Below are 13,544 nucleotides of genomic sequence, written 5' to 3'. Positions count from 1 at the left end.
TCTTCTGCCTCTAGACAACTTAGACTGGAGAGAATGGAAAGGAGGACACTGTAGGTCAGATAACCATTCAGCAGTGGAATGGAAACATTCTTGAAATGGCCTTTCTCCACGCTGTGCTTGAGAAAGGATATTCTTTCTGTCAAGTTAGACTTGATCAGTTAAGTCTCTAAATTCACGAGAATGACTGTTTGTCCACATATTTAAATGTTTCCATTCTTTTCTTGTCACTGTGCTTTGTTGTCTCAATCTTTTGTTACTATGATTTTGTTTCTCTGCATCAGAAATTAGGGAAATGAAGTACCTTGCATGAACAGACTGTCATCTTTTAAAACCTTTGTTTAAGGTGGTCTTAAAAACAGGAGTAGAAGAACATATGCCTTTAAACAAATATTAATGCAAGCTTTGTTTTAACTTGGTATGTAGGTAATGTGATATCATAATATAGTTGCAAGCTCAGAAAGCTTATTTAGAACTCCTTCCTTGATTTAAAGTCTATTAGAGCACCTTCTCATAACGTCCTTTATTTCTTCCTGCTAAGTGAAATGTTGCTATGTAATAAATTAGGAACATAATGGATGCTAGTAGGTGGGCAGAGGAAGTGATGCCCCAGGGTTATTGAAGAGTTACTGCAAATGTTTTGTGTTATTTTCATTTCATAAATATGCTGGTCATGTCAAGTTGTATTTTCAGTTTAATTTTCATCATAGCGTATTGACTTGAGTGTCCAGCTTCCCCCTGTTTTGAATCTAATCCATCATAATTCCTATCATGTAGAAGAATGCTTGCCCTGCTGCCTTGTTTTTTGTCATTTTGCCATGTTTTTTTGGCTGGTGAACCTGCTCTGTAAACTCAGAGTAGCTCCCGGGCTGAAAATAGATTTATCACTTTATTTTATTTTTGGCAGAGAGCTTACAGTTCCATCATTCAGGCACTTCACAATGCAGGATCCGGTGTGGTGTTTTTTCTAACTTGACATGTCAGAGTGACCAAATGTCAACATCCTGCCAGTTGTAGTGCTGCCAGCCTACCTTGCTTGACAAATTCCTGTTCTTGTATGTGAGTTGAATGTTTTTTGAATTCCACACTCCTCTCGAGTCAGTTTGTCATTTGAGTTTTCTCTTAATAAATCCTGGCGTGTACTTCGGTGACAGAAATTTTCTAGTGCTTTTCTTCTTCTTGCCTACACCTCTTTGACTTATTTAATCCTCACGTTGTAAATGTTGGGTTGTGTTTTTTTCAGAACACATAATGCTGCGGTGGGTGCTTTGTGTGTTTTGGGGGAAGCAGTTGTTTGGATGTGATTTGGTTTTAGTTGTGTGCCACCTTCCCACCCTGCCCCCAGCCTTGAAGCTCTTCTGGTGTATTGCTAAAGGTTTGTCCTCTTTGAACTTGTCTGGGTTGGCCTCTATTGCAGTATCACTGTGGTGCTCCTGTGGGCTGCTCCATCTGTCACAGGCCTGGGAACACTTCTTGTCTGTCTGCCTGGATGCAGGGCACCATTGGACAGATTGGTTTGGGCTTACTTCTACCTTTGTGACTTCTCTTGTTCATTTACCAAACACAAGTGGCATATGAAACAAGTCTATCATTGAGAGAGAATCTTCTGTCTGATCTGCTTCAAAACCACTTTTTTTGACTGATCAGCTTCAAGTGCACTTTGTTTTGATGGATGGAAAAGAGCTGTAACTGACAAGGCAGAGAGATGCTGCTGGAGTCTTCAGCTGCAAAAGGGCAGATTTCTGACAGTAAAACAGAAAGAGTGTTCTGTGCTCCAGTCTCTTGAAGACAGAAAGTGGTCCAGTGCTCTAGGTCTCTTTCTAGATCGGTGATCCAGTGCCAAAGATCAGTTCTGCAGTGGCTCACACAGCTGAGGAGTTTCTGAACAAACAAAGTCAGTGTCTGTCAGGTGTTTGCTGGGCTGGTCTAAGTGATCTCTATTTTTGTAGCAGGAGATCAGACAGATGTCTCCTGCTCCAAAAAATAAATTCTTCCATTCACCTGGGAATAGAAGCTGTCAGTCTATGGCTGTACTTTTCAGTAAGGGGGGGACACGACACACAGGCTGGCTGGTGACACCAGCCTGCATGGACTGCTTAGGTATAATCTTCTCTGTAGCAAATTGGAGGCATTGGCTGTCTTTTAGGTAGTATCACAGACTTCTCTCCCATAGCTGGGTTTTGCCCTCTTTCCCTCGTGTCCCTGCTCTTGCAGTCACACAGTAACTGCGTTGTTTATCTTGTTCTGTGTTTGAGTGCAACCAGATACTTCATGTTCTGGGATGATCCTGGAGTGGAATAGGAATTTAAAAAAAAAAAAGGAGGGAGGGGACAGACGGACACGGGGGGGGAGGCCAGGGTGTGAGAGGTAGATTGCTTAAATGTAATCCAAAACTAATCAGTGTTTCAGGTTTGATTTTGGAGTGCAGATACAGATTAAGTCTGTTAAAGGTTTATCCCAGTATCCTCCCTTGCTTTTGGTTATTGTGAGTATCAACAGGAATAAGGCTGTCAACCTTAAGTGAATTTCAACAGTATCTTCAAATTGTGTAAAACAAACATGCGTATTAACTGATGTCTGAGAGGTAAGGCAAATAGACAAATAGTGAAAGGTATGGTTGTGAAGACAGCATTGAAAATTAGACTGAGGGATTGTGATTAAGTTGAATAGTGTCTCCATTTGGACAAACAGTAGCTCAGAAAGTTGCAAAGTGTTCCCCTTATTTCAGTAACCTTGTTAACTGTGAATCTTCAGGAGGTAGCATCTAATCTTATGTTTCTTCATAAACTGCGTCAGAGTCACTAATCACAATTATCCCTTAATTTTTGCAGACCTTCACTTGTCCTGGGTCTTCTCTGCTATCAGCTTTTAAGTTCAAGACATTCTCTGTACTGACTTCCTGCAAATACAGCACACTTATCATTGATGCTCCAGCTCCTTTGGGAGGTCGAGAGAGGGGCGGGAAATTCTGCTGTTTATCTTTTTGTGGGAGGAGATGGGGAAGAGCAGAAAATGCCACCCAGATAATTGAAAGTTTCCAGTCTGTGGCAGGTTTTGCAGGGGGGGGGTGGGGGGTGGAGGGAGGCTGGGTGTGAGTGTATAAATATATATAGGCACATAGATTGTTGCATGACACGATATGGTAACCACACAGTCAAGTGAAAATTAGGGACATTTGATCTTTTCCTTGCAAAAAGAAAACACACAATGCTGATTATATTTTGTTACCTACTTTTCTTTTAAAATTGCCCCTGTTATTTTGTGTTTAAATTTGTCTGGATTCATCACAGTTTTCACTGCCTTTCCCAGAAAGTTGTAATGTCCACTGACACCAAAACTAAGGCAGATTTCTTCAGAACACACAGGACATAATTAGATATTCTATGTTGTCACTCTTGTCAGCTGCCAGTCTAGCTTTAGTCCCGTTCTGATCACTGGTTTTGAACAGAATCTTATCGTAAGCGTGACTGAGCAACAAGGTATTTTCCTTCTTTCTTTTCTCAAATTATCATGCAGTGGGAACCCATTTTAAGTCTGGAGAAAGAGAACTGATAGTTATTGTATATAACTCCAAGCAGCAGGTAATCTGTTAGGTAGTTTAGATGTAGTCATATGATGATGCCTCTAGTATGTGTACAACAGCAGAGGCTTTGTTATGGTTCTCTTAATTCTGTAAATGAAATTAAAACATTTCTTTGGCCTTTTGTAACTGAAGTTATTATCATTTTTATATATTAATAAATATAATACTGATATGTGATTCCTTTTCCATTAAAGTATCAAATATGGGAAGAATATTGGGATGACAACTTCAGAATAAATTGTAAAATAACTATGGTCTTTATTGAACACACTAATTACTGAAAAGTTTATAGGATGTGGTGATAGGCATTAAATTGGTGTTTTTTCATCAGTTAAAGAAGATATCGATGGTTTATTGTTCCTCTAAAAATAGTAGAACACTTGCAACTAATGCATGAATTAGAAAAGTCAAAGGGGATGAGTTGCCACCCCCTCATAAAGTCTGTTAATTATCTTAATTCAACAAAGAATGTGCAGTATAAAGTTGCAATGCATGTGCAACATGTAGAAGAATAATGTCAGTCTTTCATTCTGCTAAAAGAACAGCAGACTGAGAGGATACAGATGGCTGCTTGGTGCAAACAGCTATAAGTCACTCCCCTCCGCCCCCCCGCACTACGGTATGGAAAGGGAATTTAATCACTTTCAGCAGTGTTTATTGGGGCCTCTTACTATTTAATACTGAGTTATATGCCTTGTGTATGTCTTCAGAGTTTGAGACTTCTGCTGCATCTATTACTTGAGGAATGTATTATTAGCTCATGCTTACATTTATTAAAGGGGACCAGCTGCTAGGCAGGAAATGCTGCTTGGAAAGCTCTAAGAATGGCATTCCTTCAGTATGCTGGGGAATGCCTCTGGTTTTCCCCTAAATACCTGTGAGAGCAGCCACTCTATTGATTTCAGAATTTAAACTTTTCGTGAAAGATAAATAAAGATGCCAACAATAAAACATGGGCCCTAACCTTTAACGTAAGGAGCGCTGATAATGTGATCAGAGTGTATTTGTCATGATGTGCTAGCTGGGGATTCAGCTGTCATTTTCAGAGTGTCTGTAATGAATGTTGTTTTCGAGTAGGGAAGCGTGTTTCCCACACCTTGTGTTTTGAACACCTATACAGTCAATTTTGACTTCATATTGGGTATGTCTTCCCATGCCATACAGAGGGACTGAACAGCTTAGTAGGAGACAGACATTGTTTTGAAATTTGGGGGAATATTTCTTGGAATCATCTTGGGATGAACTTTCAATCTTAACTACTTTGAGCAAACCCAAGGCAGAGTGGGTCAAGAGGACTGTGTTTGAGCGGGATGGGAACATCCTCTGCCTGGAGGAGTGACTCTCCTGGAAAGCTGAACAGTTCTTGTCTGCTAGAGTTCACTGGAGCTTCTCTCGCTTTTTCAGAGGGAATGTGCTAAATATTGATGTTTATAGAGACTTCATGCATATGTTCAGGACAATTACAGAAAATCTTGACTTTAAAAAAAAAAAATTTTTTTTAAATAACACCAATATTCTTCCAGAGAGAATTGTTGGAACTAATATTAGCATTAAACCCTTTGACACTGCTAACAGTATGTGTTGAGTACTTATTGAGAACTTGTCTAGTTTTAGAGCAGTGCAGAATACTGGTTTTAGGAGTAGTTAAAGACCAACTGAAATAGATGATAACAAAATATACTGTTTGTCTTACCTTGCAAACAGGCTGAAGCAAAGGCTTGGCATATTTATGTTAGGAGATGCAATCTTTATGCAAGGAGAGGAAATATATGGAGAAATTGAAACACTTTGTCTCCTTGCACATGTTGCACAGTGGGTTTTGATAAGGTGTCAGGGACAAGCTTGTAGACTAGGACTGCTGAAAACTTAGTGTCCCATCTTCCAGTGAACTGCAGTTGGCTATTGGCCATATCACCTACTGCTGAAGAGGCTTAGTCCTTCAAGCAGGAGTTGCTCTGTATGTAGAAAATACGTGTTTCATCCCTTCTGACACCTTTATGTTATTGTTCACTTGTTTGTCCAATTTATTCTTTCTCACAGAGGAAGCAATCTAGTATGGATGTGTTTGAGTGGGAATGGTGGTATGGTAACAGTAAGGAAGCACGGCTGATTAGAGTATATGCTTCTTCCCATCAGTGTTTGTTTAACTTGAAAATTATTTTAGATTTTAAAAAAGTATGTGGGTGTGCTTTTATTTGCATCTGAAGTATTCAGCTTAAGGAGATACTAAGAATAAGACTGGAAGAGTTGCATTTTTCTTTTTCTTTTTTTCCCCTGCTTATACAGATGCAAAATCAGAAGTCAGTCTTTTACTTTCTGCTGATTGTACCAGTTCTAAGTTGGTGCCACACAGCCAATTTCAGATATTTATACTCCAGATAATTTCTTAGTGCAATTTGAGATGACAGTTTCTGCTAAAACCTTTTGAAAAATACACTGTGTACGTTCATATTGTCTTTCTTCATATCCTGTTCTCCCTTATTTATGTGAATAAATGTGTGTGTATATTCCTCTGATGAACCTGATCAAAAACGATTAGGTTCAGCAAGACAGTGTGAAAGTAAGCTTTTCTTCTAAACACTCTTTTGCCAAGTCATCTTTTTTTGCCAAAGTCACTGAAGCTGCTGTTACTTAAGCACCATTTTATGCTAGACAAAATAAGCTCTTCTGAACAGAATTGTGACATTTTCCTTCACTGCTTAGCAAATGTGGTATATTCAAGCATGAAAGTTGAAGAACGTGTGAGTTATAGAAAGTATTTCTGTACTGATGGTGGTAAAACAGCACTCTTGCCCTGCTTACAAATCAACATAACAAGTGCTTTATAGTCCTTAAAAAGCAAGATGAGTGACAACTGTGTAAAAACAACCTGTTACTGCACTGTAACTGGCTTCTATTTGTGCTGTTGGAACTTAATATGCTATTTAGATTTTTTAATGAATATTTTAAGTCTCTCATCTTTGCTGGTGTAAGGTAGAGAGAGAGAATCCTGTTGCTACTCCATCCAGTTTTTATCTAAGTGCTGAAATACTGCTTTTAACATTTGGCATGGTATATATAAGTGGATAGTAAACTGTTCTAACCAATAGGTATGTTAATTAAAAATCAAACTCCTGAAGAAGGTACTAATTACCACTAATACTTGAAAAAATTTTGCTGAATGAACATCTTACAGGTATGTGCCATATTCTGCCTGTACTGTGGTGGCGTAATCAGGCCTGATAGTTACAGTGTTGAAGCTGTAAAGAAGGAAGAGAAAGCTGTTCATTGCTGGTCAGTGACAGTAGAAATCTATCTGTTGATTTTATAGAATCAACTAAAACACACAACAACAGAACAGAAACAAACAACTCACCCCACTATACACTGTTTTTCCAGGCTTTAACTTATTTCTGTGTCAGTATTACAGCAATTTCATCTTTATTACTCTGTTTTTAGGTTGCCTGAAGCTCAGCAGAGGGTTGGAGGATGTTTTCTAAATTTGATGCCGCAAATGAAAAGCTTATACCTTGCATACTGTGCCAACCATCCATCAGCAGTAAATGTTCTCACAGAACACAGGTATGTTTACTTTGCAGTCTTTTAAGTTTGGTACAAAAAAAAAAGTGAATAAAATGCACTTGTGTTGTAAAACTGTGATGTCTGTTTGACATGTGTTTGGTATGGTAGAGCTTGTTTAAGGGGAATAAAAAGTAGCTTTTTTTTTTTCTAAAGACCAAAAAACCCACAACACAAAGCTGTTCTATGTGATCAGGACCAGCTTGTTACTTTCAGCCGTGTTATCAACTACTTGAGAGCAATTTTTTATTTAAAGAAAACATGCTGAACCTGAGTATGTAAAACAAAGTGTACTGTTCGTCATCTTTGTTTAAAAAAATGTTGAGGCCAAAACAAGTTTGTGGAATTATGGCATAATGGACATGACTACTAGTAGATGGTGAATTGTAACTTAGCCTTGTAAAAGACTGTAGATTTGTATGTACTTAACTTTATAATGGTATACCCTTAGCTCTACTTTTGAGTGATATGAAAGGGGTATGAGCTTTTCAAGTTTACAAAATCAGTATCTTCTGTGTGGATGGAGATGTAGATTAGGATGCAGAGTTAACACAATGGAGGTTGCTCAGCTTTGGGACTGACCTTGAATTTGCATAGATGATACCCTTTGTCACCCCGAGGGAAGAGAACTGAGTCCAGAATTTGATTCAAGAAGTCTGCCTTCATAAACTTTCCTGTGTATTCTGATGATCATGTGCTGCACGAGCTGTTAGTTTGGGGCTATTTATGTTTGCTTGTGGTGCAGGACAGAACGATGACCTTCTCTTGAAGGTTAGACATAGGACAAATTCTAGCAGGATATCTGTTCTTTTTGCTTTTTTTCCCACCTTTTTTTGTCTTGTGATGAATGAAAGTAAAGATACTTTCAATATTCTTAACTCTTCCTAAACAAAGAGGAGCATAATTGCTTTGCTTTTTATAGCATTAGCTTCTTCCAAGAGTTTTGTTTTAACAGCAACACTGTGGCACATTTGTGAGCTTTACTCATAATAGTATAAATTAAAAACCTTCTAGCTACCAAATACTATGAACTATCACATTAATAAGACATGTAACTATGTTCAACCCCACTTGAAAAATCAAGCTGCAAATTCATATTGCAGTATAGGCGGAAGGAAGGTGTGTTTTTATCAGAAGCAATGATGAGTTAAAATGAAACAAGACAGAATATGTTTAAAACTCCCGGATGAAAAGGTGAAAAAGTAAAAACGGTGATCTAAGCCTGTGGGGTTTTTAGTACTTTTAGGCTTAGATTTTTTTGTTTGTTTGTTTGTTTTGTGCCTTTATGCTCTTTCCATACAGAGGTCTGCGGTTTAATCTGTAGATGGAATATGACAAGTGGTACCAAAGTGATCATCTAGATTTCCTAAGATTTGGGGATATTTGTAAAGGATTATCCTAACTTTGAGAACTCTTGGAAAGCACAGGGAATACATGTCTGAGAAACCGTGATAGAAAAGTAAGGGAGGAAAGCTCTTCTGCAAACGGAGAGAAGCGTTTCTTCTCCTTTGTGTTGCTTTGTGCATAGGTTGTCTTCAGAAAAATTCAGCTTGATACCAAATCCTAGTGGAGTCAATATAAGTATCATAGAGCAGTTAAGTAATTTGGATGTGGAAGTAGGTTCAGAGCAATTGTATTGTTCATAAGAGATAGCTCAAGGGGATGTAAGTTGTGATAAATGGCTTTCTGTTTAATGCTATTGTGTTGCCAGGCATGAGTCAACATAAGTGAATCCTGGTTTTTTTAATTACCCCTATTTTATTATTCTAAGCCCTTCAGTTTTGTTGAACACCATTGATGTAGGTAGCAAGTGGCTTGACTAAAAATTCTGAGACAGCTGCCATGAAGAAATCAGGAGGTGGCTTTAAGCAGTTGTGAACCTTTTTCTCTCAGAATGCCAGAAAGCTTTTAATTACATTGCTTTAAAGGTAGGGGAAAAGAAACTTTTCTGCTGAGAGTAAGAACTGATTGAAGACATGAAGAAAAGGAAAATACTCAGAACTATCTCCTTGTCTGTTTAGTTGAGATGTTTTTAATGTGTAAAAGCATCCCTAGCAAACCTTAATGAAAAAATTACTGTGAGTTTTGAGGATAGTCATGATTGTAATAATAATGAAACGACTACCCTGCAGTGAATACTAGATTAGTATTGGACTGGAATTTTTCAGAGATGTCAAAGACCAAGGTTTAAGACGGTGATGATTTGTTGGCGGTTTTTGCAGTACATTTTTTAGCAGAGGGCCCAAAAGCATTGTATGTGTGTTAATACCAGCAAAAATATGGCAGAGAAATAGATGTTTCTTGAATTCTTGGATTTGAATATGTCATGTTTGTAGCAGCTGTGCTATTCAGTAGTGTTTTAGAGAGAGGAAAAAGGAACAGTCTGGAGTGGTTTGATTTGGAACATAAATTCTTAACTGTCTAGAGCGGATTATTTCTTGCCGTGAACTCTGTGCACTTCATAAACGGAACACATGTGCATCAACTGTGCTTCTGAAAGCCTCTCTACAAAAAAAACGTAGTAGATAATTTTGTCAGATTCTCATATAGCAAAATCAGTATTGTCTGCAGTTGATTAAGTTCACTTGTTTTTGGTGGGAACCATACCAACAAAAATGAAACAAAAAAAATCTAGCTAATTGCTCTAAGGGAAACTTAAGAAACTTTACCTCTATTTTTATCTTTTTTGTTTTATAAAAGATACTAGTTTTATTATTGTGTTTTTACTGTCACTGACTAAAAACAACTTAAAGGAAATTGGCTGTCATTTTTAAGCGTTACCTATATTGTTTCCTTAACCAGTTGGGTCACTGTAACACCAAAATTGTAAGCAGTCATCTGGTTTGATGGACTATTATACATATGAGGGTTTTATATGTCATTTTCTGAAGTATGAGGTGTGCTCTTTGAGCAGTGTTGTAATAGCTGTTAAAATGTCATTGACACCTGGTAAAGACTCTCTGTGTATGTATATGTATAGATAACACCTGATGGTATTAACTTTCTCAGAATTATTTTGGACTTCTAGTGAAAAGTTTCTTTCTTGAATAGCATTTTTGTGAAGTCGATTCTAAATAGCAGTACTTGGGGTGGGGCTGGAGGCTTAAAAGAGGCATTCAGTTGTAATGTGACTGTTTCTTTCTTTTAAATGCCATTCAGTATGAATGCCAGCCTGTGTTTCCTGTTTCTCCTCTTTGTCATTTGCTTCTTGATCATATGTAACAGCAACATGGGGGCTTTTGTTCAATTAGTACAAAATAAGGGTGTGTGTGCATATATATGTTCATATATTTGAGTGTTTATATAAATACACAGTTGGGGGTGAAGGGGGTTAATTGTATTACTTCATAAGACTATTTTTTTTCATGTTCAAATCTTCAAAGCTGCAAACACCTTTAATTTCCTTAAGTTAATTATTAATAGCCAAACTATTGATATGCATATCATTAGAGACATGAGTATATGTGAATACACAGAAATAGGAATAAAACCTAATACAGCCCATACTGGAGTTCAGGTTCCAGAGGTGCATGTTTCTGAGGTTGTATTTGCCTCTGCAACAGCAGAGGCACAACAGCAACAAAATCTTTCTTTAAATTTAGGAACAGATTCTCTTCTTGGCTCTACATGTGGCACTGTATGTTTTATCCAGATGTTAGATGTGGTACTCAGCATAATTTTTCCAACTTTATAGTCTTGAAATCTGCTAAGAACTTTTTGTCTGAGGAATTGTTTCAGAGCCAGTGCATATCTTTTCCAGCATTCTTTGTGTGTAATGAATCAAGAAGTTTTAAGAATTAAGTCATTTGTCCTTGTGTCATCATGTTTTTTGTAATTGTGTCTTAAGCCACTGGCTAGAGCTGAAGAGGTGGAGCTCTCAAGGTACAGCTGGGTGGTGGCTCTTACAGAGATCAGTGTTTTGCATGTTTCCACCACTGCCTCTTAGCTTGTTCTCCTCGTTCCCTTCTCTTATTGTAGCTATAGTGCCACTGTACGCGATCCCTATTTTATTTACTTTATCCCATAACAGCCATACCTCTTTGACTGTATTGGTTTCCATTTCTAATATCCCTTAATTTTTCTTGAGAAATCCCAGTTTAAATCCAAGGGTAGGTGATCCAATACCATAATGTCGTGGTGTTTTTGGAGAGAATTTTGCTAGCTGGTGAGAGCAGGACTGCCTTGAGTACATAGTGCTTAGTCAAAGTAGCATTGATTGCTGTGTGCGCTTCTGATCATAGACATATGTTTGCTTTCCAAGAGAGGAAACAGGATGAGCAACCTAAGGCATGAAAGAATGAGTTACCCTCAAATAAATTTAAAAATCCAGTTGGATACAAAGTACAGAAATGGATAATTGCAGTGGAGTATGGACTCCCAGGAACATGAGATGTTATACCTGGGGAAGATCATGAGACACGAAGTTTGGTGCAAGGGAAAACTCCAGCAAAGAAAAAGAAGAGGCAAAAGCTACAACTGGGACTTTGTGGACTGTATCCCAAATGACTAGAGGAACGATATTTGGGTATAGAACTCACTGAAGGGTGGATAGTATAATGATAAAGTCTAACAGGCCCCACTAATCAGTGGACATAAAACTCTTCTGAAGAAATACAGAGAGTACAGTTCCAATGTCATCAACACTAAGTATGTAATTACGGGGGGGGGGGGGGGGGGGGGGGGAGGGGAGTTTTTAAGCTTTTTTACTTTGTTTAAACAACACCGTGTTTATTTTAAAACAAAATGGAAGAAAAATGTTTCCAAAAGAAAATTTAATTTGATGAAAAAGGCAGCCAAAAATTAGTAATATATGCCTGCTTTATTTTTTTAGTATTGTAAAGTGGCAAGTGTTCAGCCAGTTCTCAGCTGTAAGAAAGTTATTCACAAAATCTTTGCTTGTTCAAACGTTAATTTTGCTAGATTCTTCTGTTATCTTAGCATATTCTACACTTGCATCACAGACCTAGCAGTACGGATAAAATTTGTGGAACTGGAACATCACAATTACTCCGAGTAACTGGAGCGTGGAATACAGATCAGCTTGAGTCAGAAAACTCTTTGTGCCTCCCCCACTTCGGTGCATCCCTGAGCCTGCAAGTGTGCAGGCTGATGTCATACACCAAGCAACAGTCTCCGGGAGAGGAGCTTGACTGGGAAGTTTAGCACTAGGAAATTAAAAGCTGCAGTTGAGGGGTTGCTGAGCCAAGCTGTGCCACAACGCTCTCAAAATGCGGTGCCTGTGCGCAGTCCTCAGACCCCTCAGCAGTGATAGCTCATGCTCCATCTATTACAAGCAGAGACCTACTTCAGAAGTGTAAGTTGTGATTTTAAATGTATGCATTTTAGTTCCTGGATGTGCTTTGCTCGAGTTTAAATGGCGCTTTTTTTTCCCCCTTCTGTTACTGTAGGCACATCTGAACTTGTTTTCTTCCCTTCCCCCAGTCTGATTTGCAGCTTTTGAGGCAGCTGTACTAAGAAAGATTTGAATATATTAATAGGGCTTAAAGACACTTTTCATGGTGTTCTTTAAAATATCTCAAGTTGTGAACTGTCTAGTCTGGAGTAGGGAGAACTCTTCAGCTCAAGATTTCAAGATAGATGCATGAAGCACAGCACTTTTGTGTGTTTCTCTGCATTTTATTCTGTAAAATGATGCAAATAGTGAATTCAAATCTCAGCTGCCCCTTTCTGAAAAGCTACTTATTTAGGCAGTTGTGACTAAGTTGATGATTTCATCATTAAGAAGTTTTTCATGTTCAGCTAAATGATACCTTTTTTAAAAAATTCTATTTAGCTGTGAGCTGGAGTTTTATTTAGTGTATACTGCCTAGGAGAATGTGGTACTTGCAGGCATCAATTGAAATAGTGACATGAAAGAGCCATTGTCTTTGGCAAAGCAGCTTCACTCTTAATGACACTGACTTTTAAGCTGCTATTAATTAAAAACTAGTTGTGAACTGTTGTTATATTTAAACAGTATTTTAACCCACCCATATTTTATTGAAAGTAAACCTTTCCATTATGGTCTGTATTGTATTTGTCCTTTGTGAATAAATGAAGGATGCTCACTTTAGGATTTGAGCTAAGGTAATGTCCATTTTGTCAGATATTTTAGGTCCACGAAGCTGCAGAGGTAGTAGGTTGGTTTAGCGTGAGTAGACTACTAACAGGGTCTGCACAATGAAACTGCTCACACAAAATTTTGGGTATTGTATTAAGAGTGTGCGTGTGTTCATACTAGAGTTTGAACAAGCTGACATGTCAAAACTTGTCAGAGGGAAGCACAGAAGTGTGTGAAAGAAAACACTGTCCTCTTGGGAATGTTGGGAGGAAAACTACGTCATTCAATTTTAATTACACCTATTAACACTGCTCCATGGAAAAGGCTTCCTGATGATGCCATTGC

At 38.1% G+C, this 13,544-nt stretch overlaps 1 protein-coding gene across 6 annotated transcripts in view; it reads left to right on the top strand.

The window, feature by feature from the left end:
• Positions 1–13,544, top strand: part of ARHGEF7 (Rho guanine nucleotide exchange factor 7) — a 128,281-nt gene that overhangs the window by 76,992 nt on the left and 37,745 nt on the right. For all 6 annotated transcript variants that reach the window (XM_074815281.1, XM_074815280.1, XM_074815284.1 and 3 more), the window contains one exon: positions 7,019–7,141. In XM_074815281.1, coding sequence (XP_074671382.1) covers positions 7,019–7,141 — 123 coding nt within the window. The remainder of the gene's footprint in view (positions 1–7,018; positions 7,142–13,544) is intronic.

This window comes from Strix aluco, chromosome 2 (assembly GCF_031877795.1).
Source record: "Strix aluco isolate bStrAlu1 chromosome 2, bStrAlu1.hap1, whole genome shotgun sequence".
NCBI classification, from domain to species: Eukaryota; Metazoa; Chordata; class Aves; order Strigiformes; family Strigidae; genus Strix; species Strix aluco.
This window is presented reverse-complemented; position numbering and strand designations above follow the sequence as displayed.